The sequence below is a fragment of the Mya arenaria genome, chromosome 4 (assembly GCF_026914265.1).
Source record: "Mya arenaria isolate MELC-2E11 chromosome 4, ASM2691426v1".
Lineage (NCBI taxonomy): Eukaryota > Metazoa > Mollusca > Bivalvia > Myida > Myidae > Mya > Mya arenaria.
The window spans coordinates 67,928,502-67,954,640 of record NC_069125.1 but is presented as its reverse complement, the minus strand read 5'-3'; the positions used below and the strand labels follow the sequence as shown (position 1 = coordinate 67,954,640).

General features: G+C 36.4%; 2 protein-coding genes across 2 annotated transcripts; both read right to left on the bottom strand.

The window, feature by feature from the left end:
* Positions 1–4,456: 4,456 nt before the first annotated feature.
* On the bottom strand, positions 4,457–7,004 carry LOC128232429 (uncharacterized). The gene is made up of 2 exons (XM_052945972.1): positions 6,873–7,004; positions 4,457–6,333 (listed from the first exon to the last, which is right to left on the bottom strand). The coding sequence occupies exon 2, from the start codon at positions 6,310–6,312 to the stop codon at positions 4,603–4,605; it is 1,710 nt and encodes a 569-aa protein (XP_052801932.1). The 5' UTR covers positions 6,313–6,333; positions 6,873–7,004; the 3' UTR covers positions 4,457–4,602.
* Positions 7,005–16,555: 9,551 nt separating this feature from the next.
* On the bottom strand, positions 16,556–24,553 carry LOC128233101 (uncharacterized). The gene is made up of 7 exons (XM_052946985.1): positions 24,405–24,553; positions 23,932–24,067; positions 22,671–22,924; positions 21,438–21,550; positions 19,727–21,294; positions 19,532–19,597; positions 16,556–17,109 (listed from the first exon to the last, which is right to left on the bottom strand). The coding sequence occupies exons 1-7, from the start codon at positions 24,417–24,419 to the stop codon at positions 16,934–16,936; spliced, it is 2,328 nt and encodes a 775-aa protein (XP_052802945.1). The 5' UTR covers positions 24,420–24,553; the 3' UTR covers positions 16,556–16,933.
* Between the last annotated feature and the right edge of the window lie 1,586 nt (positions 24,554–26,139).

The following is a 26,139-nucleotide window of genomic DNA, read 5'->3' as shown; positions in this document are numbered from 1 at the left end:
TGCAAGCGGACGTCCATTCCCATCGCGTATGCCGCATTTTTGCAAGCGGGCGTCCATTCCCATCGCGTATACCGCATTTTTGCAAGCGGACGTCCATTCCCATCGCGTTTTAACGGGATGAAAATTTGATTATTTCAGGCTACCTAGTTACCGTTTAACACATGTCAGTGACTGTTTGGTGTTTGCTTATGATGATTATAATAAAATGGAAAGTGCAGGGACATGCTCACTAGCCTGAGCATTAAACACATGTTTGAAGAACTAAGACTAAGTAACGCCCCAAATACACGTATTAATAGATACCCAACGTACACAACACAACACAGACAGACCACGAATCATTCACCCCAATTAATACTTTCGGAATTACCGCCTCGTGAGGGTTAGAAAAAAAAACAGAAGTTCACTGGTGAGGGGGTGTATGGGTTCCAAAACTCACATGTCAGGTCCAAACATATATTTAAACACTTGTTGAAAATCAAATGTGTGTGAATCATTTGTTAAATGAAATGCAAATTGAAAGTATTGTTGATACGATGTACTCTGCTGGTTCTCCTGCATGTCTCGAATCTCTCTTTATGTCCAGACTCTTTTTATGGTGTGCAGTAATACAATTGCAAAGCAAATGGAACACGTTTGCTGATAATACGTCTTATATTGAAGCGTCTTTGTAAATGACACGGAACCTGTTTCTAGAAGTGAAAAAAATGTTACAAGTGTATGTATTCATGGTACCACGGACCAATAAACCATATGTTTGTGATAGTACATTGTGTCCAGAAAAATGCACACACAGCAAAGGCTAAGGGGAAGTAAACGCTGCATCTAGTTTGGGGTATGTCAGATACGGGTTTTACCGTTCTTATATAAAAAGTTAAACATGCGGACGCCAGTAACTGAAACATCCTTACCCTCAATTATACAATTCACATGTGCATCTAGCTGGCTGAAATTTAAATGTCTTATTCTGGCGTAGACAGAAGCCAAAATCAGTTTAAGTATGGGTCTTGCTATTGAAGATAACAAACAGAGCAATAAACGTCAGGAGTTTTCAGGCTTTATACGGACGGTCCAGTCGCGAAGATGAGTATATATGATCACTCGTTTCGAGAAAATGAAACCCAGGGGCGGTAATCAGGATTATTTTTTTTTATAAATTTCCAGACTAAAATAATTTCCCTTATTTAAGAATCACACTAGACATATGTTTATATTAATTGATAATTTCTGAAAAAATATGTCATGGAAGGTATTGAACATACTTTAATCTATGTTAAAACCACTTACACTTTTATTTTGACTGCAAATTAGAAGAAATCGTTAGGTAAATTACTTATGATGTGTTAGGAATAAAAGCATTTGTTACTTAAACTTCAGACGATCAAAAATATTGTACTTAGGGGGTGAGGGGATGCTTGGACAATCTCAAAAATAGCACACATGCGGTGAGTTAGATATTTATTATAGTGTTACAGGCTAGCAATATTTACCGCTTCAATACGTTCAAATGAAAGTTTCTTATTATGTGTATTAGTCAACGGTCAAATTTAGATTCGGCAGCCACATATCTGAATTTAGTGTATTATCATCTCTTATATTTCCATGTCTTGCGAATTTGCCACAATCTTCTTTTTTTGGGTAAAGGTTCTAATTTGGAATATTTTGGCAATGACATTTTCACCAAACAATAATTTTCCTTTCGTTTCCGAAGTTGGAGTTCCTTGAAGTTTAAGTAAAGTTTTGGCGACGATGCTCTCTCAAATAAATTAACTCACTTGTGTCAAGTTACAAGTTTACAGAGTGTCCAAGCATGGGTTACACATTTCATCTGTATTGTTAATTGTATGATATGGTCAAAGTACGTTGACACTTCTACATTTCTTAATCCCGGCATTAATTGTCTCTTTACATTTATCCAGTGTGTGTATACCACGTGATAAATTACGTCATATATGCTACACCAGAAGGCAACATTTTGCTTAAAGCTGCACTCTCACACGGATTTGACAACTTTTTTATTTTTTGTCTTGGAATGAGCCAATTTTTGAGTACATATCTGCATATCACAGATTTACATATTTCCGTTCGAAAATTACTGTTTTATAGCTATAGGCGTTACTAACGGTTTTAGAGAAATGCATGAAGCATCAATTTTTTAACTTTAATATGAAAATCTTCGATCTGATTTTTGTCAGCAGTCTTATATCACTGGTTTTCATGTATTTTCGCATAAATTGGCTCGTTCGAAGACACAAAGATAAAAAAGTTGTCAAAATGTTCAATCTGTGAGAGTGCAGCTTTAAAATGAAACTAAAATCAAAGATAACCTTTCTTTTGCAACACCATTTTAAATGAGACAAAGGGCAGTCTATGACGCTTAAAGAGCCCCGCCTTCGTTTTATTACTCGGCGTTTGATAAGGTGATTAGTTGCATCAAACACTTCGACAAAACATTTTCCAAAATATTGTTTTGACAGTGCTCTGTCAGACGGCCGTATTGTGAAAAGGTTTGCAATCGAAGTGTTTTAAGAAGCTAAACTCTCGATCAAACTCTGGTAAAAGACCGAAGGTGGGGCTCCGTAAGCGGCGTAGACTGCGCTATATGTTTCATTTAAAATGATGAAAAAATAGCAGCAGCAGCAGCAGCAGCATTTTTCATACAAAGCATACTAAAACACAATAGTTTATTGACGTTATACACTTAGACATCAATATCGATTTTTTTGTTCATTATCTATGTTGGCTGCGTATTAATTGTGTATGTGGTATGTAGTATGTAGAGTGAAACCCTACCTGGCCTATGTTAGCTGCAACATTATATCTCTATGGTGTCCGTTTGAGTCTGTGCTCCTACTCAAAGACCAAAAGGAGTTTTCGTATTCGAAAAAAAAACTGCGTAACAGTGGATTCATGACAATATGTTTATCTCAATTATTTAACTTAACCTTTGAATTCCATTCCATTGAAAGCTTCAAATAAGACACAGTACCACTAAAACTATAAATAGGAGCAAAATTTCATATCCGGCCCAATTTCACCAATGCATAGCTCTAAATTACCAAAATATACCGGACGTTGATACGCCATGCAGTAAAGAAACGCAATCCCACGTAGGAGTACAGACAAGGCGGTGAAAACATAAACAATACAGTAGTTGATCCAGCATGTTCAGCAAGTTTATACAATCACGAACCATTCAGCTAGATGGAAAGAAGCCAATTGTTTGATATTATGGTTTAGTCATGCTTTGATTTACTGTCGTGTGTTAATGAAAATGAAAAAAATCAACTACAAAACGACGAGGAGCGCACGAATGTCGGCGGCGAGGGCGGTAGCGACGGCAACTCCTAGGGATAGAGGCATCTGTGAAAAAGATTGTAACCATAAGCAAAGATGCAAGTTAAATGTTTTCATCATGCACTGATATTACCCATATAGTTGAAGTTTTGCTAATGAAACACAAATATTGAAATCATGTAGAAGTTTCTTGGAATAAATCTTTTTAATGCATGCATATGCATTCGCTTGATTGTTTAACGCTCACTTCGCTGGCGTTTGTTTTATAAATAACGTACATATGCTTTGTATTTACGTGTAAAAATGAAATTGGCTCGCAGTCAGAAGATCCGACCAGGTGCCAGAATATACTCTTTAGTGTCTGTTCTTACAACTGTTCCAAAGGGAAGGATCCCCGGACACCAACTAGATTACGGTCATGGCACGCTACGCCCCTGTGATCAATACTAATACTAATGGGCCATGTCGAAGCGACGAGTTTGCTTAAACATATTGTTATCACAGGTCACGTAATGTTCTAGATACCCGGACAGAAAGTTATGGGAAATAAGACACATAAACCACTTTAGACGTAAGAAGACCAGAGATGAATACGATGCGTGGTTATCACGAATTATCGGAGATAACTGATGATCCAACCTCATCTAAATCAGTTTTTTTTATCAGACAGCGATGCGCTGTGATCTAAAGAATTTGCGTGCTGACCAGATTTCACAAATGCATATCAAAACCGACTACAAAAATATCAGATACTTGTTGTAAATGAACAGGCCATAGTCAACCATAAAAAGAGAACAAATAGACGAGATATTCTCATTTTTGAGTATTTTGACAATGAGGCAAATTTGAACATGAAACCGTAATGAAATTAAGATGCACGGTACACATTTAGATATACTTTGTCTAAGATGTATATTATTATATTTGCATAATTTGCCGTATAATTAAAACTCTTAAAAGCAATATAAACATTGAGTACACCTTTGGCACTCTGTAACGGTATAAAACCTTGGCGGTTTCAAGAAAATCTAATACCTCTTCATTAAATTTGTATAACATCCCGGGCACCTTATCTCACTGAGGACTTTGAATTAAGACTAGTAAGTTAAAATTGTCTTTCTCATTCTTTAACACCATTGCAAGAAATAAAGAATTACATATTTCTGAATTTATTGACTAAACAGTTCACATATCACAGCATTTACAATAATTTAACAATGCGTTTCTTGGATTTTTGCACCTGATAAGCAAGCTCTACGAACGAAGAGCTCTTGTTTATAATATTCTCTGACGTTGCTGTGAAGTTCATCTTAATTTACCGCTTCTGTCTTTATATCCAGCACCCTCAGGATAGGCTTGTACCTTCAATGGTTTGGTTCTTTCATATGAATCATAGCTGAACTCATCTATGATTTCTCCCCGATTGATAATCCTTTCGATATAAGGTTTGTCGCTTTCTTTGACGAATGGTTTATCCGTCCATCTATACGGACTTGGTCGCCATTCCCATGGCTTTCGAATCGACAGCTTTCTATCTACTGAGTGTGTAGTCGGACCATATCTATCGTCTGGAATGTCAAGCTCTTCTTCCGACGAACTTGACCTTGTTTCAATACGTTTGGACTTTCTTTTAAAAACTTTTCGTTTACTATACTTAGCTGTCAAGTTCTTGCTTGTTTTTGTCTTTGGCTTTACGTTGCTATCATTACTTGTCCAGCCATCTTCGATTCCTCTGAAGTTAGTGTCTTCACAGATCTCGAACGACTGTCCAACACTATCAAAATCAGGTTCTGTATAATGTCGATTTTGAGTTCTTCTTCCCTCACTTGAAAACGTTTTCTCTGAGCGTAATAACTGGTTTTTAGTAGTTAATTCGTCAGCATGCTGCCGAGTGAGAATCATATCATCCTGTGTCTTAGCCGTAGAGAAGCTATCTATATAGTCCATATTCGGCTGTCGATCATCTCTGCAATGTAGCTGTTTTGCTATCCTTTCAGTAAGAATTTGACGCTCTTCTTCATCTTCTTCATCCTCTTCGTCTTCCTCGTCGTCTCCTTCTTCACCTTCATCGTCTGACATTTCGTTGTTTTCAATGCCATTCTCTTCGTAGTAATTGTCGTTTAAATAGTTAAGTTTAATTCCTCTACTTTTGCCTTTGTCTCTTCTCGAAACTATAATGAGTTTTCGTTTTGTTGGTCCGAGGTCTGTTATGTTTGTAAAAGACCTTTGTAGTGGTATATATCGCCTGTGAGAAAGATGGTCAAACACTCGTCTATTGTATGGATTAAGAGTTTTGAAGAACTTGAAAGAGTGTGGTTGAGCAGAATTAATTGAAGATGGTAAACGAACATCTGGCAATTTTTCTAAAGAACCATGCCTCTGTATCGTTTCAAGGATCCGACTTCTGTCACCAGCCTTTGGGTCATTTCGCTTCTCTTCATTGTCACCAGACTTGAGTTGGTTGTAAATACTGTTTTTGATACACAACTCGGATGAATATAGCCTTTGAATACAATGAACCTCCCGGTCGGTATCTCTTTTTTCAAAGACCTCGTTTTGACTGTTTGGCATAACACAGGGCAGTTCTCTCGTACGGATACGAGTAAGTTTTAAATTCTTTTGTTTCAGTCTTCTTTTAAACCGAGTGGCTAAGCTGGATTGGTCACCGGAATGTTCTGTTCTTGAAGTTGAAATGGGTCTTATGATATCTTTGTTGCTAAACGATATACTTTGTTCCGGTTTATAATCCTCCGTATCCGTGGCCACGACTGTTCGTAATTTGCCGTTACCGACTCCGCGATATCGTTGCTGAAAATTCCAGAGTTGTTCGCGCTGTTTTAATCCGTCATCGCGGGGGTGGTCGATGAGGTGTGTACGGACTTGTTTAGGAGTACATCCGGTGATGTCGATATCCATTTGTGGTGTAACAAAAGCAATGCGCTGACCTCCGTTGGAAGATCTCTGTGGTCGTATTTCGTAGTCTTCCCATTCTCCAAACTTCGACATGGTTGCCATTATGTTGTCAGGATGGCCTGCCTAAAATTGAATAATCATGTCGAATTAGCATATGTCATTCTGTGTAAGTATTTGGAATGGCACACTTCCCTCGTGGCGTAATAATTAAGAAGAAGAAAAGATTTGTGCTAATTTTATTAAAGAAATACTTGTACTTGTAAATCAGATTACTGTGTATATGAAGTATTTAATATTCAAAATATATTTGATGATTCGACCATTATTACAAAACTATGTAACATCGTAGCAAACATTGCTTTAAATCGCATACTAATATTTTCACTATTTCTACTTATAATCCTGTTACCATTGTTAAGGAAAATGTTAGGGCACTTACTTCGAGTTTCATCCCTATACACATAAGTTAAGTACATTAACATTGATTGAACACTTTTGTGAAATGGCAATAGATTCGTTAGGCATTGTCAACTTTGGAACTATTGGTGTCTTAAATGTCACTCTTTCATAATATTTGCATTTAAAATTAAACAAAGTTTTGACTGAAGTATTGAGTTGGGGTTAATTTTGAGGAGAACTAACCAAACATAAAGCTACCTTACCTTTACAGTTTTAATCCGAAATGTACATTTTTAAGATTTCCATAATTTGTTTGCGAAACGCCATTAATGGATTTAGAATGATTTACAAAGACATTATAACAGGTTATTCTCATTTACTAAAACAAACGTGGCAATTGAATGGAATCTATTACGCTTTGTTTTGGGAAATCTGATCCCAGCAGACGTTTAAAAGAGTAATTAAATACACTCGCTGAGGTAAATACCCCAAAATGACAAAGAAAGTCGTCTATTGTATGACTAGTGATATTAGAAACAAACAATGGACATTCTCAAGTTAAAGAAGATAATTTTTGGCACCTGAAGATTACCTTTCAATTTCATATTATATTCTGTGATGATAGCAGACAAATCTAATAATTGATAAAAATGATCACACAGGCTTTATTTTAGTAGTATTAGTATTCATTTTTTGTATCAGTTTACGTTATTGCGAATGAATGTTGATTCGTGATATATATGTAACTTACCTGAGGACTGCGCCTTCACTTCTGTATAGAAGCTTACATACACTACTGTATACGCCATTATTGGTCAAGTATAGCTTTCAGTCCCGCCTTCAAATAAAAATAATTAAACACAGAAATGATGATATTTAATGAAGTCTAAATCGCGTGTGACTGCGCCGAACTGAACCACTGTCTACGAGTCCATTATGCTATCACCAGAGGCTGACAGTTGGGCCAGAACTCAATCTACAAGAACGTCCGCTCTTCTCACATAGTTTAAATTGCTATGAAACTTGGTGTGACGCGTGTATGTTGCTTATATTGAATTTCTGAGATGGAAATGCGAAAAATAAAATAGGTTGCACAAAGATCGAAATCCGAACGACAAAGTAGAAAGTGAAAATATAAAAGCTCAACCCAACACATAGTATAAAACTATAACACACATGTAGCACATCTGAATGAACGACTGTTTAATTCATAGGTTGCAGTAACGGTTAGGAGAAGATGAAAACATATTTTTCGGCCATAATTATATACATAAATACTAGTTATCTCTTTTCACCCCTGCCCAACAGACAACTTTTCAAGTTATACACACACAAAAAAACCTGTACATGTCAGTGCATAAAACATTAGCGAAAACTGTGTTTTAACATACTTACCATTTTTTAAAAAAGCTAACCATTTATTTTATGTTTATCTTGGTATTGTTTAAATGTAGTTCATCGGATCCTGTGGTTAAACACATTCATGTTTTATTTTATTGGTACTTTCAAATATTTAGTCCTGGGCATCCAAGATAAAAAAAATGTACACATGGAAAATGGATTTTGGGACGTTTGGCTCAATCCGGGGAGTTATAATGTCAATGCATGTTTGGCAGATCAATTGAATTTAAAAGCTATCATTTACTGAGATAAACCTTTCAAAAAAAATCAACAAAGATATCTAGCCGTTTCGGGGAATCCAACCAAGGTCGACGGATTAACGGGCTAAGTAGTTAACAACTCGTCCACCTGAAACACACATATTTAGGCCGTAGAATAAATGCTATATAAACCTACAGTATATTGATACACTCAACGATACTGTAGTTACTTCGGATGTCATTGCTATAAATTTAAGTTAACTGAAGTAAAAACAACTTGACAACAAATTCCAAAAAGGGTTTCAAATAAATTATTATGTATTAATTTACAAAGGCTCTAGCATAATTCCGAGAACCAGACGATAATAAAGACCGAAATGGAAAGTTTCAAGGCGGCAACGTTTTGAATTTAAACTTTTGTTAAATGCTCGCCATGCACGCACATATCTTGTTAACACACAATGACATTATTAAAAGCAATGACGAACATATAGTGTGCACATATAAACAGTTTAAAACAACTTATATTTCTGATTTATGATAGATTCTGAAAAAAGTAAACTTACGCGTATAACTGCAGCCATATTTGTCTACTTTTGATCAGCTGTCTGTGTAAAATGCGGCGCCGATTTTTTTTATCGAATGTTCGGGCCCCGATGTCATTTTCAAAAGTGCTTATATAAAATTTAAATTGTGACAAAACAACTTATTTGTAGAGTTAAATCAATAAAGATGTGCCCCCAAAAAACATGACTTGCCGGCCCGCTGGGGGGGGGGGGCACGGGCTCTGTGTGCCCCCTCTCCTCCCGGTAGACCCGCCACTGCAGAACGCATACCTTGCATCAATAAACTGTAAAAAGAATACTAGGTAGATGGGAAAAAGATAATATAATATGACCTCATATTAGGAAATTTTAACATGTATACTATATAACACTATAATGTGTAATAGTACAATACAAAAAGAACAACATGCTATCTTAACTTACATTATTAGGTTATGTTTACTTGCATGTATTTTGTTTTGAGCTTAATTATGTATAAAAATATAACCTCATTCGATCATAACTTTATGATGTATCGCTTTAAATGCTGAACAAATATCCAGGACTTCAAAGTTAAAAACAAGAAAGAGAGAAATATGCAAGTAATGACTTCAAAGTAAAAAAAAACAAGAAAGAAAGAAATATGCAAGTATATCAAATATTGTCAGTTGTAGCTTAAAATTGAATTACTAATTGAGTATAATATAATAAACGTTCTACAACTGTCCAATTACACTTTTTGTCTGTTAAGTTAGTGTTTTTAGGCCAGTCTCAGGCTATGACAACATGAGATTGTTGGAACTATTTTTCTGCGTTTACGTAATGAGTTTTTGTTGAATTCTTGGAACAATAAGTCAAACATAAAATGATAATTTCCAGAACCTAGCAATACAAACATACTATCTATGACAATATTTGGATCATTTACTAGTTTCATTTTATAAAGCAACAAATCTGTTGGTTATACTATGTGAATTATTCTTGTGTTTAACCATTAAACATGTGAATTTCTTGTGCAATTGCATACATAACTATATGTGACTTTTCATTTTATGTTAATATTTTCATACAGCAACACCCACTTTGTTGACTAGTTGGTAAATTAGTGTTTTGTGTAGAAATCTATTAAGGGCCTCTTTTACCTTATTGTATTCTTTAGTGTTTTTAAATTGATTCTAGCTCCAGTTTGTCTTATATTTCAAATTTTGCAATTAACGACTCAATTTAGGGATGTGTTGATGTGGTTGGATATCCATCAACTACTTAACATATAAGTTGAGTATTTCCGCAATAAACCAGTCCAAACCCTATGTGAACATATGTTGTGCTGACCGTTCCCGCCATAAGCCAGTCAAAACCCTCTGTAAACTTATGTTGTACTGATCGTTCCCCCCATTAACCAGTTTAAACCCCCTAGTAACGTATGTTGTACTGATCGTTCCCGCCATAGGCCAGTTTAAACCCCTAGTAACGTATGTTGTACTGATCATTCCCGCCATTAACCAGTTTAAATCCCATGTCAACGTATGTTGTACTGATCTTTCCCGCCATAAGCCAGTTTAAACCCCCTGTTAACATATGGTGTACTGAGCGTTCCCGCCATAAGCCAGTTTAAACCCCTAGTAACGTATGTTGTACTGATCATTCCCGCCATAAGCCAGTTTAAACCCGCTGTGAACGTATGTTGTACTGACCGTTCCCGCCATAAGCCAGTTTAAACCCCCTAGTAACGTATGTTGTACTGACCTTTCCCGCCATTAACCAGTTTAAACCCCTAAGTAACGTATGTTGTACTGATCTTTCCCGCCATTAACCAGTTTAAACCCCCTAGTAACGTATGTTGTACAGATCATTCCCGCTATAAGCCAGTTTAAACCCCTAGTAACGTATGTTGTAATGACCGTTCCCGCCATTTACCAGTTTAAACCCTCTGTTAACGTTTGTTGTACTGATCTTTCCGCCATTAAACAGTTTAAACCTCCTAGTAACGTATGTTGTACTGATCATTCCCGCCATAAGCCAGTTTAAACCCTCTGTTAACGTATGTTGTACTGACCGTTCCCGCCATTAACCAGTTTAAACCCTCTGTGAACGTATGTTGTACTGACCGTTCCCGCCATAAGCCAGTTTAAACCCCTAGTAACGTATGTTGTACTGATCATTCCCGCCATAAGCCAGTTTAAACCCGCTGTGAACGTATGTTGTAATGACCGTTCCCGGCATTAACCAGTTTAAACCCTTTGTTAACGTATGTTGTACTGACCGTTCCCGCCATTTACCAGTTTAAACCCTCTGTTAACGTATGTTGTACTGATCGTTCCCGCCATTAACCAGTTTAAACCCCCTAGTAACGTGTGTTGTACTGATCGTTCCCACCATAAGCCAGTTTAAACCCCTAGTAACGTATGTTGTACTGACCGTTCCCGCCATTAACCAGTTTAAATCCCCTGTCAACGTATGTTGTACTGACCGTTCCCGCCATTAGTCAGTTTAAACCCCCTGTTAACGTATGTTGTACTGATCGTTCCCGCCATAAGCCAGTTTAAACCCCCTGTTAACGTATGTTGTTGTGACCGTTCCCGCCATAAGCCAGTTTAAACCCCCTGTAAACGTATGTTGTACTGATCGTTCCCGCCATAAGTTTAAACCCTCTGTGAACGTATGTTGTATTGATCGTTCCCGCCATTAACCAGTTTAAACCCTCTGTTAACGTATGTTGTACTGATCGTTCCCGCCATAGGCCAGTTTAAACCCCCTGTGAACGTATGTTGTACTGATCGTTCCCGCCATTTACCAGTTTAACCCCCCTGTTAACGTATGTTGTACTGACCTTTCCGCCATAAACCAGTTTAAACCCCCTGTTAACGTATGTTGTAGTGACCGTTCCCGCCATAAGCCAGTTTAAACCCCCTGTTAACGTATGTTGTACTGATCGTTCCCGCCATAAGCTAGTTTAAACCCTGTGTGAACGTATGTTGTACTGATCGTTCCCGCCATTAACCAGTTTAAACCCGCTGTGAACGTATGTTGTACTGATCGTTGATGTTGATTGCTGAATATTATCATTTTACCATTGAAGAGTGATAGCAATATAGAAAACTAAACTCCATTTTTAAAATTAGCATCTATAATTTTACTGAATTTCAACATCATTCAGTATCGCAACATATCGTACATATTTAATTAGAGTTAATTAATACTTTTGCACAGCTATGCAAATGACAAATACTCCATGACATTTAAGTTCAAGGACTTACAAACGACTTGCATAAATTTTCGCGCCACGTAACAAATTTTGCATAATTATTCAAAATTGTTTTAAAATGAATGTCAGCTAATCTGTCATCGCATCTTACAATGCGGAATTAAATTGCAATTGTGATTTAGCAAAGAATGGTTTAATACAGCAATGCTACATTACACATGTCCTACACAAATAAGAATCGTGATGATTGTATTAAACCGGAAACAAGGTGAAGCAGATGACAAATATAGACACGATATGTCACTCGTCGTTATATATATTTTTTATAATACACGTTACTCAACGAGTTCAGGAAATATGTTAGTAAGTGAGACTTCTGCGAGCTTAACTTCTAACACAATTCATAGACGAGTTGAGACCAAATGTGTCATCCTTTGACGATGAGCGTTTCCGCTCAAAAGTAACGAAACAGCGTACTCAGTTCACCTGTTCCGTCTCTATGCCGAACACCACACAGCAATGCTACCCCTCCGCGCCGTTCTCATTTCAGAAATGTACTACCATCAAGAATATCATACTAACAGTATATATATCTGATTGTTTAAAATTCCGTTTGAAAATAAAATAAATGCATATTTGAACTACAGTGAGAATCACAACATTAACAGTAAATAAATTTTATTGAACTTTTAATTTAAAAAGTTTTTTTTTTAAGATGTGACGTCACACTTGTTTTGATGATGTCATAATGCCATATTAAATTCATAATGTCATTAGAGAAAACATTATAAGCCACTGTCTGAATTTCTTAAACATGTTTTATAAAAACCAAAAGGAAATATAATTTTTCTTTTAATGTTTTCGATAGAAAATTTAAAAAGTTATTTAAATTAATATTTGTCATAAAAAAAACGCGTAAGAACTTTATCAACCGCAGGAATGTTGCCAATAAAGCCACGTTCATCCAATCAAATTTATTACAAGTAAGCGAACATATACTTTCTGACAAATAGAAATAGAGCAGCGTTATATAACACATGCGTCAAATGTAATGACAGTTGTTTTATATATACACTAGAAACTACAGGGACAAGCCCAGTAGTCAAACAAAGATCAACCCTGCTTAGAGGCACGGGGCTAAGGCACAAACGACAATGAGCTAGATATAAAAACGTATTTATAAACACCCCATACACAAAAATAAACACCACGCATCAAAAAAGCTTCACCGATATATAATGGGATTACCGCCTTCAAACGGTCATTGAAGCACGGGTGCGCTACTAGTTTACAATTTCACACTTATTCTTAAAAGCATTTATCAAAAGTTAAACCAAAATCAAGGTACAGCACAAGATATATCTTAGTAAAATATCAGACATTTAAGTTAAAGTTGGTGCCCGTAATCAGCCTTCTGTAAATAAACGCATACAGAGGTTGTGGTACGTGAACTTGTATGTGTAACAAAACGTCTATGGTAAAATTTGCAGTTGAGTTGAACAGTCGTTTGCGATATTTCTCTTTAAGTTTAACCTCAGCTTCTTATTTTAAATGTGTATAATGTACGAATGAATGACGTAGTGCACATAAGTAATACACTGGTTGTCCGGTTAGCGCAGTGGTTAGCGCACTCGCTTCTCATCGAGGTGACCCGGGTTCGGTTCCCGGTCTGGGAGCATGTGAGTTATGTCTCCCCCATTCATGGGGAGACATATTGTTTTTGCCCTGTCCGTCAGTCAGTCCGTCAGTCTGTACGTCACACTTCGTTTCCGCTCAATAACTATAGAACGCATAGAACCAGGAACTTCATACTTGGTATGCTGGTTGTTAATGACTAGTAGATGACCTCTATTGATTGTGTGATCAGTAGGTCAAAGGTCAAGGTCGCGGTAAACTGAGGTGAAAAAACTGTTTCCGATCAAAAACTAAAGATCCATTGGTCCAGGAACTTTATACTTGGTATGCTAGTTGTTCATGACTAGTAGATGATTTATTTTGAGATCAAAAGGTCAAGGTCGCGGTTACCTTCAGGTATAAAACGCTATGTTGGCGGTGACGTTCAGCTTAAAAATGGTTTCTGCTCAATAACTAAAGAACGCTTGTACCCAGGAACCTCATACTTGGTATGCTAGTTGGTCATGACTAGTAGATGACTCCTATTGATTTTGAGATCAGTAGGTCAAAGGTCGAGATCACCGTGACCTTGAGGTAAAGGAACATTTTCCGCTTAATAACTTAAGAACGCTTGCACAAAGGAGCTTCATACTTGGTATGCTAGTTGATCATGACTAGTAGATGAACCTTATTGATTTTGAGATCAGAAGGTCAAAGGTCAAGGTCGCCGTGACCTTGAGGTGAAGAAACGCTTACCGCTCAGTATCTAAAGAACGCTTACACCCAGGAACTTCATACTTGGTATGCAAGTTGGTCATGACTAGTAGATGACCCCTATTGATTTTGAGATCAGTTGGTCAAAGGTCAAGGTTGCCGTGACCTTGAGGTGACGAAACGGTTACCGCTCAGTAACTAAAGAACGCTAAGGGTGAGAGTGGTCTAGTGGTATAGGTGTCTGCCTCTTACCCAAGAGGTTGTGGGTTCGATCCCCACCAGGGGTACTTTCTCATAGCCTGTCAGAACGGACACAGTACTGGTTTCTGCCCAGGAAACGGACTCGAACTGATTCTATAAGCTATCAGCTTTCGTCACAATCGAGCTAAAAATAAATTAGTATAAACCAAGATCACACTCTCGCGACCCTCTTACATTCTCTGTTCTTGTTCGAGTCTTAGTTCATCTCCCACGATATTATTGAAATAATAAGAACACTGTTTTCGATATTATGATTAAAATCTAAAAGCCTAGTTTTCCATCAAAATATCTAGATCGTATTCATGGCAAAATCGAAGGTCGAATTTCTTCAATGTTTGTACATTATTTGATCTAATTTTGGCAAAGGATGTGTGCCTGAGTGTATAACAGCTTTAACGGAAAGAGCAATATTGACTATAATTGCTCAAGTAATAACATTTAAAGTTGCACTCTTATTCCCAAATAAGATTTATCACAATTAAAAAATGGTTTTTATTTTGAAAGAAATGTGCTGAAAACACGGTATTTCTACCTAATAATATGATAGTCAATACAGTAAATCTTTTAGCATTCACCAATCATTTAATATTTTTGCGTTTTCAGCTATTAAATACACGGTTACAATTTTGATATCAGTAATGAATATTTTCGATTTATGCCTTATTTAGTATGTAGTTAAAGTTTATCACTCAATATATATATTTGTTTTACATGTGTATTTATTAATTTTGAATAAGAGTGTCACTTTAAAATTTTACAATAGAATTAAAATTTTGGTTTTCCGTGTCTGAGTTTCAAATTGAGACTGTTGACGTTAGTACATTGATAACTTTAATGATCAGCAATGGGACACTGCATTTAATAGTCGAACCAATCAAAATTAGTGCTATCTAAATAAATGTCCCTCGTATTAACAGAAAGACGATAGTGGAACGTTCGTCAAGTCAACCGAACTGCATTTGTTTCGTTATTGAATGACTCGTTTAACATAGCAACGCCATATCGTCACTGCATACTGATAAATGTGATTGTGTGAACAACGCCGTTGAAAAATCAGTGCCTGTATGTATTCGCATATCATATCATAAGTATTTGAATCGAAATTCACAAAGAGTACGTCAGAGTGAAAACAGTCCAAACATAATATCATTTGCTATACATACCAACTGGATAATTAGTGATGCGATGCTATTTTGGTGATTAATACACGGTTTGAATATATATTATAAACGTCACAGCGAAGCACTCAGACATTTACATATAGTCTAGAGCAATGTGGCATACTCTTGACATATTATAATTTCATCAAAGAAATCTGACACATTACGATTCGGATACCTAGTTATATATGACCTGACAACACATACACACGTTCTAATCAAACAGCGATTCAGAGAAGGGTTGCTCAATAAAAATGCGAGACTCACCAACGTGTTTGTGAGACTGGAAACACAATCTCGGTTTAATTTCCTATATTTATGTCTTACTCTACAAAGGCAACTTTGTACTACTGACCACAGCCACCTTCAACGTTTCCTAAGATGTTTAAGTGCCCTATCTCGAGTGCGAAACAATAGTTTGATATTTTAGTCGGAAACCGGAAACAAGCTTAAAGGCTTTTTTATAACGTCTTATATACACATGTAACAAAATATAATTGATTTTAAACATTATACCCTACATGCATCACTCGGTACAAAAAAATTGACTGTGTTTCATCAAACATTATGTTTTGATAATTAATATACAAATGGTGGATATACTCTATTCGGCTAGACCACTCGGATAGAAATGTGTACTCATACGCTAACAATGCAGTTAGCAAAGATAATATAAGATGTTTGAGAATATTAACATGGTGCAAATATATTTACACCGTATCGCAACGTGTATGATGCCATATAAAACGCTTGGTCAACCCAAACAGACAGTCACCGTATGTGATCTTGTGTAATGGCACAAATAGAAAAAAACACAAAACAATCATATCAAAATATTGTTTGACAAATGTTAAGGTGATGCTTTATTTACATGTTTACTTGTATTACGAACCGAAAGTGAGAAACTGGGTCAAAAGTGAAAGTAGACCATGTTGTAAATAAAATATATAATATTTTAAGACTCTGGTCTACCAATTAAAATACATTTATAAATTCAAAACCATGTTCTGAACCCAATAAACAATAAAATTGTCAAAAAGTGATTACCAGGAACTCAAACGTGAAAACTTTTTCATTTTTTTTTATCATTAATGTATTGCCAGTGAACATAGATATACACTGAAATAAGCGCTCAACATAACATTATCTCAACATTTATCAGCATTTACGGGCTAGTTGATTGGTGTCTTTTTATTTCGCATGTACATACACACGCACTATAATTTAGCGTTGGCTAGCGGTGGCTATCGCACTCCGCTTGTTTGCTATTCCTGTGGCCATAGAGTAGCCACCGTCTAAACATATAGCCACCTCGCGTCCGTTGCTGCACGGCTTAGTGTCAAAATCCTGGCAATCGCCGCATCGCCCCATCACCGTACAAGTAGGACTGACAGCACAAACTAGAAAAAAATCAAGACGAAATATGACGACCTATCGGGCATTCAGGCGTTTTGACAGTTTCAAGTTTAATAAGATTGAGATTTTAACCAAATTAGTTCATTACCATAATTAAGTCCATAAATTATATCTCTGACAAGGCATTTGTACATTTCACGGCAAAGATGCGACAATTTAATATACGTCATTTACAAGGTCATTAACGGGACCTAATAAAGATGCATAAAAGTTGATCAATAGCTCTGCATTTAAATGAGATACATTTGCATTATGCATACATGTGCACACACAAATAATACAATGTACAACTGTGTACAAAATTAAGACGCAGTAAACAATGTCCTAGTGTGCATACAAAATTCACAACAGTTTTTTTGTAGTGTTTATACGATAATGTCGTAACTTTCTACACAAGTGAAAAATAGACAGACAACAATGAACGTTTTTAATATTAAGCAAATGTATTGCTTAGGGATAGGGTGATAATAAAATTGGATTACTGTTGTAATCTACTTAGCAATGAAATTGACACGATCATATTCAGCATACATTATGTAGTTAGGCAATGTTCACCATCGTGTCGTGAGAGAATTGTACAGCCAGATTATGGCTCAAACCTGGAACCCCTCACTGACAGGGCGAGTGCTCTACTGAGTGAGCAATTGGACCGCCTACGAGAACGAGATAAATATCCCGTCTGAAACCCTCGCTCTAGCGAGTTACGAATGTTATGATACTCCCCACCACCACCACCGTTAATAAACAGACAAGCTGAATGTTTTATTATTGCGATCGAAGTTATTTCGTTATAGTGAGAGGGGGGATGGAGGGGGGGGGAGAGGGGGCAAAATTCCATACATGGTGAGGGATCATTCTCTCTCTCTCTCTCTCTCCCCCCCCCCCCCCTTGACATTAAACCGCATCCTGTTTTGTACTAAACACATTATTTTTTGCGTATTGTATAGTTTAGTGTCAGATGCGGTTTTGATTTATTTTAATGGTTAGGCATTCGTTTATCTAAAACTAATTGCTTCACGCTGTTTGTGGTAGTCAATTAGTACATTTTTACTGCTCATTTTTCAACGAATTAACAAAGGTACACTTGAGCGAGATTTTCCCTAGGGGAATATGGTAAATTTACCACAGGTGATAATCTTTGCATAATACATATTCGATAAATACAAAATAAACATAACAAGTTACTATGTATACACAACTAATTAACTATCAGAAGTTTCTCTGCAAACTGTTTGTAAAAGAGACTTATTTTTTATACAATGTTTGTGTCTGCTTTCACTTTTTCTTTTACACATTTAGATATCATGTCTTCCCAAAATGTAATTTTAAACGTTCAAAATGCAATAAATTATAACTTTACCATTCTAGCAATATGAAGATATAAATTAAAACACAAACGTGATTTTTATTTTCTTCTTAGATGTTAATCCCTGTGGCAAATGTTGAGCATACAAGCGAAGCATTGTTTTCTTTAAAAGAAATCATATGCATGCTGGACGAATGTTTGAAATTCGGTCGTTTTGACATGCTGCCTTTACTAGCTATATTTAAGTAAGGTAGTGTTCGTCAGATTATGTTGTTTTGTAGTTCATCAGCTAAAAGACCTAAATATTATGGAGCGTAGGCTAAGAATGCTGTGGAAGACATATACAAATAAAATTTGTATAATCATTCTGTTAAAGAATAGAACATATTTTTTTTATTAAAAATGGCTTAAATCGCATTTTTTCTCTTAAACTAGGTGTTGTTTTTTTTAATTTATACATTGAAAGATTTATTAGTGTACTATTTGATGGGCCATTGTTTACGTGATTACAGCGTGAATAGAAGTGAATGTTGGCCGGAATTTCTGCGACTTTCGTCTCGACGGTAACATGCAGTGGCTCGGAGCAGTGAAATCGTATTGCAAATGGACCGTTTGTTATTTTTAGCATAAAGATTCCTTTTTTAATAGAAATATAATAAGGTGTTTGTTAACAATATTTTTTTTCATTTTTTGACACAATGTCTATAGCTTATTCTTCGAGTGTAAAAATAAGAGAGGTGTATGCGCAGAAATAATATAAGCAGATTGCTTTATTAGGTATCGGTTAAACAAGAAGAGTTGTGTTAACTTTTTCTAAGAACTTACATACGAAAAGCTGAAACAACTGAAAAACATGTTTTATAAAACAACAGAAATGAAACAAAAGCAAAAATACGAACACCGATGATAAATACGGAACCATATCCTCGCACAGGGCAAGGTGACTGTACAGTCATGTTAGTGCAACAGGTATGATGGAGCTCTAGCAAATCATTTACCTTTCACTCACGTCGATGAAGCAGTTCCAGACAAACACCATCCCGACACCATTAATATGTACCATCGAATCTTCGTCAACGTTTAGTACAATATAGACTTACCGTGCGTTGGCCCTGTATGTCCTGTCGGACCATACGCTGTTAAAGGTCCGGGAATTAACGGTGGAACTGAAAGAGTGACCGGTAATATAACATTTTCTTACATGATGTCATTTACATGTTTAACAATGCAACACATTATTTCGACATAAATTTGTGTGAAAGACAAGTTGAACATTTATAATAGTAAACACTTACGAACATGGCGCGGATTAGACACAATGCCATGGGGAGGGCTTAACGCGTGTCTGCCTGTACCCTGCCTGATATAGGTTCCTTGCGGTACTGATCCCGAATCCCACAACCACGCATCGGTATAGTCGCAGAAAAACGAAAGCGGAACTTGGGTAAGGTCAATTGAAGGGCAGGAGTGTTGCGAGGGTATGTTCCACATGCCGAGCAAGGCATCACCATATGAGGAACTGTACTGTGTGGGCGATTGAGCAGATACTCGGATGCCGCCACTAAAACCTTCATCACCGTTATGTGTCATAGACGTGCCTTGCTTACAATATGGTCTACAAACTCTACCGCATTCGTCAAAAGCAGCAACCATTACGTCAGACATGCTGGTACCTCCTGGCATTTTAACTTGAATAACTCCACTCGATTCACTGATTCCCAGTCGATTATCAGTTATGACGTACTCCTGCGAATAGGCGTAATGATTCAGTCCATAAGCCACAATCTTAATTTTTCCTGCTTCAGACAAACGCTTGTTGCATGTGTTGTACCCTGCGTAGTTCCCGGGTGTTACGAATACATTCTTCAACCCGTTGTTGTAATTTTGTGCACCATACAGGCTGTATTTCTGGAAGCCATGGAAGTCGACTGGGCGTTTTGTCACCACTTTTACAGGAACATATGCCCATGTGTAGGGAGGGTTCCTATACAAATTATTCACATCATAATCGTCAATAAAAGGAAGTTTCGGACAAACTTGATTTGTAGGTCTTAGATTTGCTTGTCTCTTCTTGCGTCCAGCAACAGTTCCCGTACCAGTTGGTAAAAGACCAGGAAGATCGTCAACAAGACCCCTATTTGAAGTTCTCATTTCTGCTATTGTTCGAGAAACACATCGTGCAGGGTTTAATCTCCGGTTACACCATAAATATGGTGAGTTAGCGCAACGAGGACAAGAAGGTACTGGTTCATACTGCACTAGACTGAAGAATACATCGGAATAACCTGTACGTTGTGTATAGTCAATGTTAAGTTCACCAGCCGGGAAAAAGCCCATCATTGCATTAGGGTTATGAGTAGGTCTAAATCTTGGATCATTTGGGTCCCATGGATAGTCAGTCTGCGTCGGTACACCTGCTCTTCTTTGTCCAAATCGAAAGCGTTCCCAAATTTCATCAACAAAACCGTGGTGGCTAAAGAATATTGGGTCTCTTGTGGCTTCGTTTAGATTATTCATAGAACCGCCTACAAAGACGTGTGCTGCACCATGCTGAAATTCAAAGTTACTGTCTGCCTGCGCTGTTGGAACTAAAATATCCCGATTTCTTGTCCTCATAAGAATTCTCTGAATCCCGTCGTACGTGTAGAGCCCACCATTGCCAAAGGCGCGAGTGTATATGGTATTCGGGTTAGCAGTTTGCCATCCCCGGAAGGGTCCAGAAGTTGGTGGACCTACTCCTGGGCCAAAGAATGCATCGCTGAATATGACGGATTGTCTAGCGTCGTCCATATCGTTATCGAAATGTGAAGCCCAATACGGAATTGTTACTCTGGGATTGTAGAGCTGGAGAAACGATTCGAGTCTGAAAAAAATAATGCTTTGTATTCAATCAAAATAATTTAATTTTCAGGAATTGAATGTTAGATATAGCTTATAAACATTTAAATAAAATCATCCAGAAAAGTACAATGTGTATATTCAAATAAGAGTATGGTGCTTATTTACAGCCAGAGATAGAGTCTGTGCCAGCCAGGAAATCCGGGACCAAAATGGGCTCTTCCGATGAGCTCTCCTTCGTGGAAAGATGCTAAAACATCGTAGATATTTGGTCGAAGCCTCTGCATCAAAGAATATATTTATTATTTCAAATCAGATATACGTTAAAATTGTTATACATGTACTTTTACAAATTTGTAATTTACATTTCGATGACTTTTCAGGTCACATTCTATCGAAGAAGCATGAATTGTGGACCAGTAAGTGACTTCACCATTCAATATTTATCAAAGAGCCCGTTTACCTTTCACAATTTTTAGCAAATTATCAATTCGAATTTTTACTATTAATGCTTTATATTTTAACCAAAACAAACGTTAGGCGAAGTGTTTGAGAACGAATTTTTGAATGTATCTGTTGGATAAAAACAGTTCTGAAATTGAGGTCCTATAATTGTATTATATTTTCTCTTGAGGGTCGTTTCGTCCCGTTTCACTAACAACGATCGTAAGGCGTAAGATCATAAAATTTCAGGCGTTATTTCGTTTTTGGCGTAAGCAAACTGCGTTCAATAAAAATATCGTAAGGACATTTATCGCATATATTCTGCCCGTAGCTTTACCGGTACACCTGAGCACTCTTCCGCAGCGTAACGTTTACATGGAAACGGATGCCTGCTAAACAATAACTCGTATCCTTTAAATTGGGTATATGATATTCATTTATAAAGCAATACTTTTTAAATTTAATTCAGTCCATTAAAAGTTTTTATATATTTTAATTTTTAATGCTTTCCGAACAAAATGTCACCTTATCACCTAAATCGGACTCATTAGCTTGCAAAGGTCATGCTTAAGCCATTTAGTAAAGGTGTATTCGCTATATATATAATCCACATAGTGTAACATTATCTCAATGTAGTAATCATATTTATAACGTGTCATTTACCTACAACAGAAACGCGCCATGATACAAATACCTGTCATTCATAAATGTGTCTTTATTGCCGCTGTCTTATTTTAATCATTAAAGCCCGTAACAAGTCATTGTTTGATACACCTAGAAAGATAAACCACAGTCACTCATTGGTACACTATTTATTTGTATTTATATACACTGATAGCAATGGATGTGTGTTGGAAAGGGTATTTTATACGAGTTTGAATGAATGTGTGGCTGATTTCCTTCAGTTCATTAATGCGAATGGAAAACAAATGTTCTAATTAGAAAAGACCTTCTCACTCTATCATGTTTAAGCCTATTCAGAGCGTTGAAATATTGAACCAGTTCTGGTCTTGTCATTGCCCGGACTTCTTTCCGTATTCTGGGTGGTGTAGACGCCTGTCGTTTCCCCCGTCGTTGATGACCTTCATACAGAGGCGACAGAGAGGAGCCAATTGTGTTGTACACGAACCGCGTCTCCTGGGGACTCAGTTGTCTGTGTTGAACAAACCTGCAGATGAACAGCTGCATTGACGCCCAGAACGGAAGCTCGCCTGAAAATGTGAAATCGAGAGTATTTGTTTCTGGCTGGAAATTGGAACCGGATATTGGTATAAAATATGTTATCATTAATCTGTAAAGAGTATAACAATGGTACATAATTTCAATTGCATTTGAAGTAATATATAAGTAAAAGCCTGATAAAAGCGACGATATTTATCCTGGTTACAACGTAATGGGTTAATTGTTTGTTTAGATCTTTGTTAAATATAACCACGTTGTTTAAGTCATAGTTGTGAACCTTCAAATCTTAAATACTCTGGAGTTTTATGAACGAGTTTGTGATCTGCAGTACTTCCTACACATTTCGAAACAACTGTTTAAGATGCGATTGTTTTGTTTGAAAACTTCTGCACTGATTAAATATTACATTTTTAAGTTTTTCACACTGTTACTTCAAGTTCTGAAGACTCGGTCCATAAGTTTATTGTATTAGTATATTATAATTCAAAAGCACACTATTTTTATAGCTTATCATTTCGAATTATCTCTCTTGTTCTATGTTTAGTGCCTCCGAGTACAAATTTTCTCAATAAAACTTAATGACACATCGGATGCTAGACAAATCAATCATAAGGAAATGTGTTTTATAAGGCTATTTAAATTAAGTGAACGTAATGTATTCAACAATTTCCTGAGCCATAGTTGCGCCGGAAACGTAACCGCTCTACCTTTCATTCTTATGAAGAACGTTATTCTTCTATATCTCACGTTGTGGAACATGTATCCATACAGCAAACATTACTTTACACGTTTTCCGATTAGAGTTGGACGACTTTCCAATCTCCGATTAACCACCCCCCTCCGCCCCCCTTCCCCCCCTTCCCACCTGATCTTGAAAAAATAACGTTGAACATCTTTTAAATCTGCAGTAGATTAATATTGCATTCTTCGGAAATGGAAATGTTACGATCACCGTTGCGATTAACAGAATATTATTATATTCTATCAAACATGAATCTCACTTGTTGAAACATAAGCATGTTTGAGTCTGTATTACCTGGATACGTGGTAAAGTTTCCTGTACTATGGCATGTATCGAAGTATCCTTGAAGGTCCGGCGGGAGGTAGGTCAGCGGCTCTATCCGGGCGGCACACCATTGTACCGACACCAATATCGACAACAACCCAAGTACCTATTTTCGAAAAATGCATTATGTATTCCTATGTATAATCATGCTGTCATGTTATCATGAACTGGGTTTTTTTGAATACACTTTTAAACATTAGTAATTTCATATAATTTGAGACTATAAGACGTTTGTCTGTAATATACATTTTCTCGACGTTATTTTTCAATGCACGCATGCTTGTTAAATTATAAATATATTGTGCATGATTATTTTTTCAGGAATCTTGTACTTAATTTTTTTTTTTTTAAATCTATGATTTTTTTTATAACTTTCCTTTAAAAAAATTCTCAAAAAAAATACTTGTTCAATTTTTGTATAAACATATTATCAAGTATTATACCGTCCGTATCCACATCTTACACACGTATGCGGAGAATAACGGACGTTGACGGTTTTTATAAAACCGTAACGTGGAAAACGATGTGCTAAAAATACGTCAGTTGTAACGATGATGTGAAACGTTTATCAATCAGCGGTAATTAAAGCACTGCGTTTCAGCGGGCGTCATCGTTTACTTCCTGTTTGTCTTTACTTTACGGTTTAATGTAAAAATTCTGCTGACAACTGAACATTCGTCATTTTTTATATTTAACGAAAAGCAAGGGATAATATTCTAACTACGTTAAACTCATCACTTGATGTTTTGCGAGAACGTTGTGAGCTATTCCCGGGTAACCCACTTGTCCAATCAAACGCACGGCTCTCGACTTTTCAATCGAGAAATCTTATGACTCTTAACAAAAAAACCATTAACTTAGGCCACAACAACTTGATCATTTTTCTTCGGATTTACATCACCTCTTTTTTCCGAATGCTTATTTTTTTGCGCCCGCACGAAGAATTTTGACGAGACTGAAGACATAAAAGTTTACAGAATATATGTTAAATATATGCTTTCAATTTTCTAATCAAAATTATTAATGCCTGTGAGTCAAAAACAAATAAGCTTTGTATTCAAAAAGTAATCTTTAAATGAACCGGCAAATTTAAACATCCTTGGCGGAAACGGAAGTCGATAACTTAAGAACATCAACAATAACGAATCGGAAATAAACACGCCTTTTTGGGACAATCTGTCTGAATTGTGTGTTTAGCACATGTAGATGTAGCATACTATCCTGAAACTGGTTCTACAACCAGGTTGATAAACAGTACATGGTAAGACAGATAATGTCGTGGTAAATTACTGTGATTCATTTCGGACATGTTGAGTTTTCGGATATCATTTTGCGGTTCGACTAATTATGACAAACAAGAGATTAAATTCCATATACTTTCATGAAGCAAAGATTTCATGCTGAAGATTAATTTGGTGTGACCATATTATATTATTTATTCTTAACTGTGAATAAAACTGCGGTTTTTGTACAATGTGATTGTTTTTGTTCTTTCTTTCTTACTTTGAGGCATACTATTTTATATTTGCACGGCCAAGTTTCCACAGTACATATATGCCACCTTAATGCGGGGATTTAAATGCTAACTCTAAACTGAATGAATAAGCCTGGTCTTTAAGTGATTGAAATTATTGGCATCGAGTTGTTACATTGTGGCAAAGTGTGAGGACACACGTTCAAAATTCAATGAACGAGAAAAGTTTGTTTAGGTGTGATTCGTTTTAACGCCAACTTAGATACCTTTTCTTAGAAAATAATAAGAGAAATTTTGACGACCGCTAATAATTGTTGATAATCCGTTTGCATTTTTATTGAAGAGCATTTCGCAATATGCATATGTTTTTGGGTCAAATTATTTAAAGCTACATGATCAAGAATGTCTTGTGGCTAAAAGATGACATATTTTCAATTAAGAAAGTATCAAATACAACAAAACTACAATGCATTTTGGAACTATTCCTGTGCAATTTTGTGTAAACATGAAAATGCTTTCAAACTGACTTTTGAAGCACAGCGATTCCTTAAAAATGTAGTTTCTAATAAGTTTAATTAAAACACGAAAACATATCATCTTTTTCTTATATTTGATATGCAATAATGAGTGGTGTATATTATTTGAATAAAAAGAATAATATGAAAGCCATTGATCTTATTAAAGCCAGTATAGGTTTTCTTACA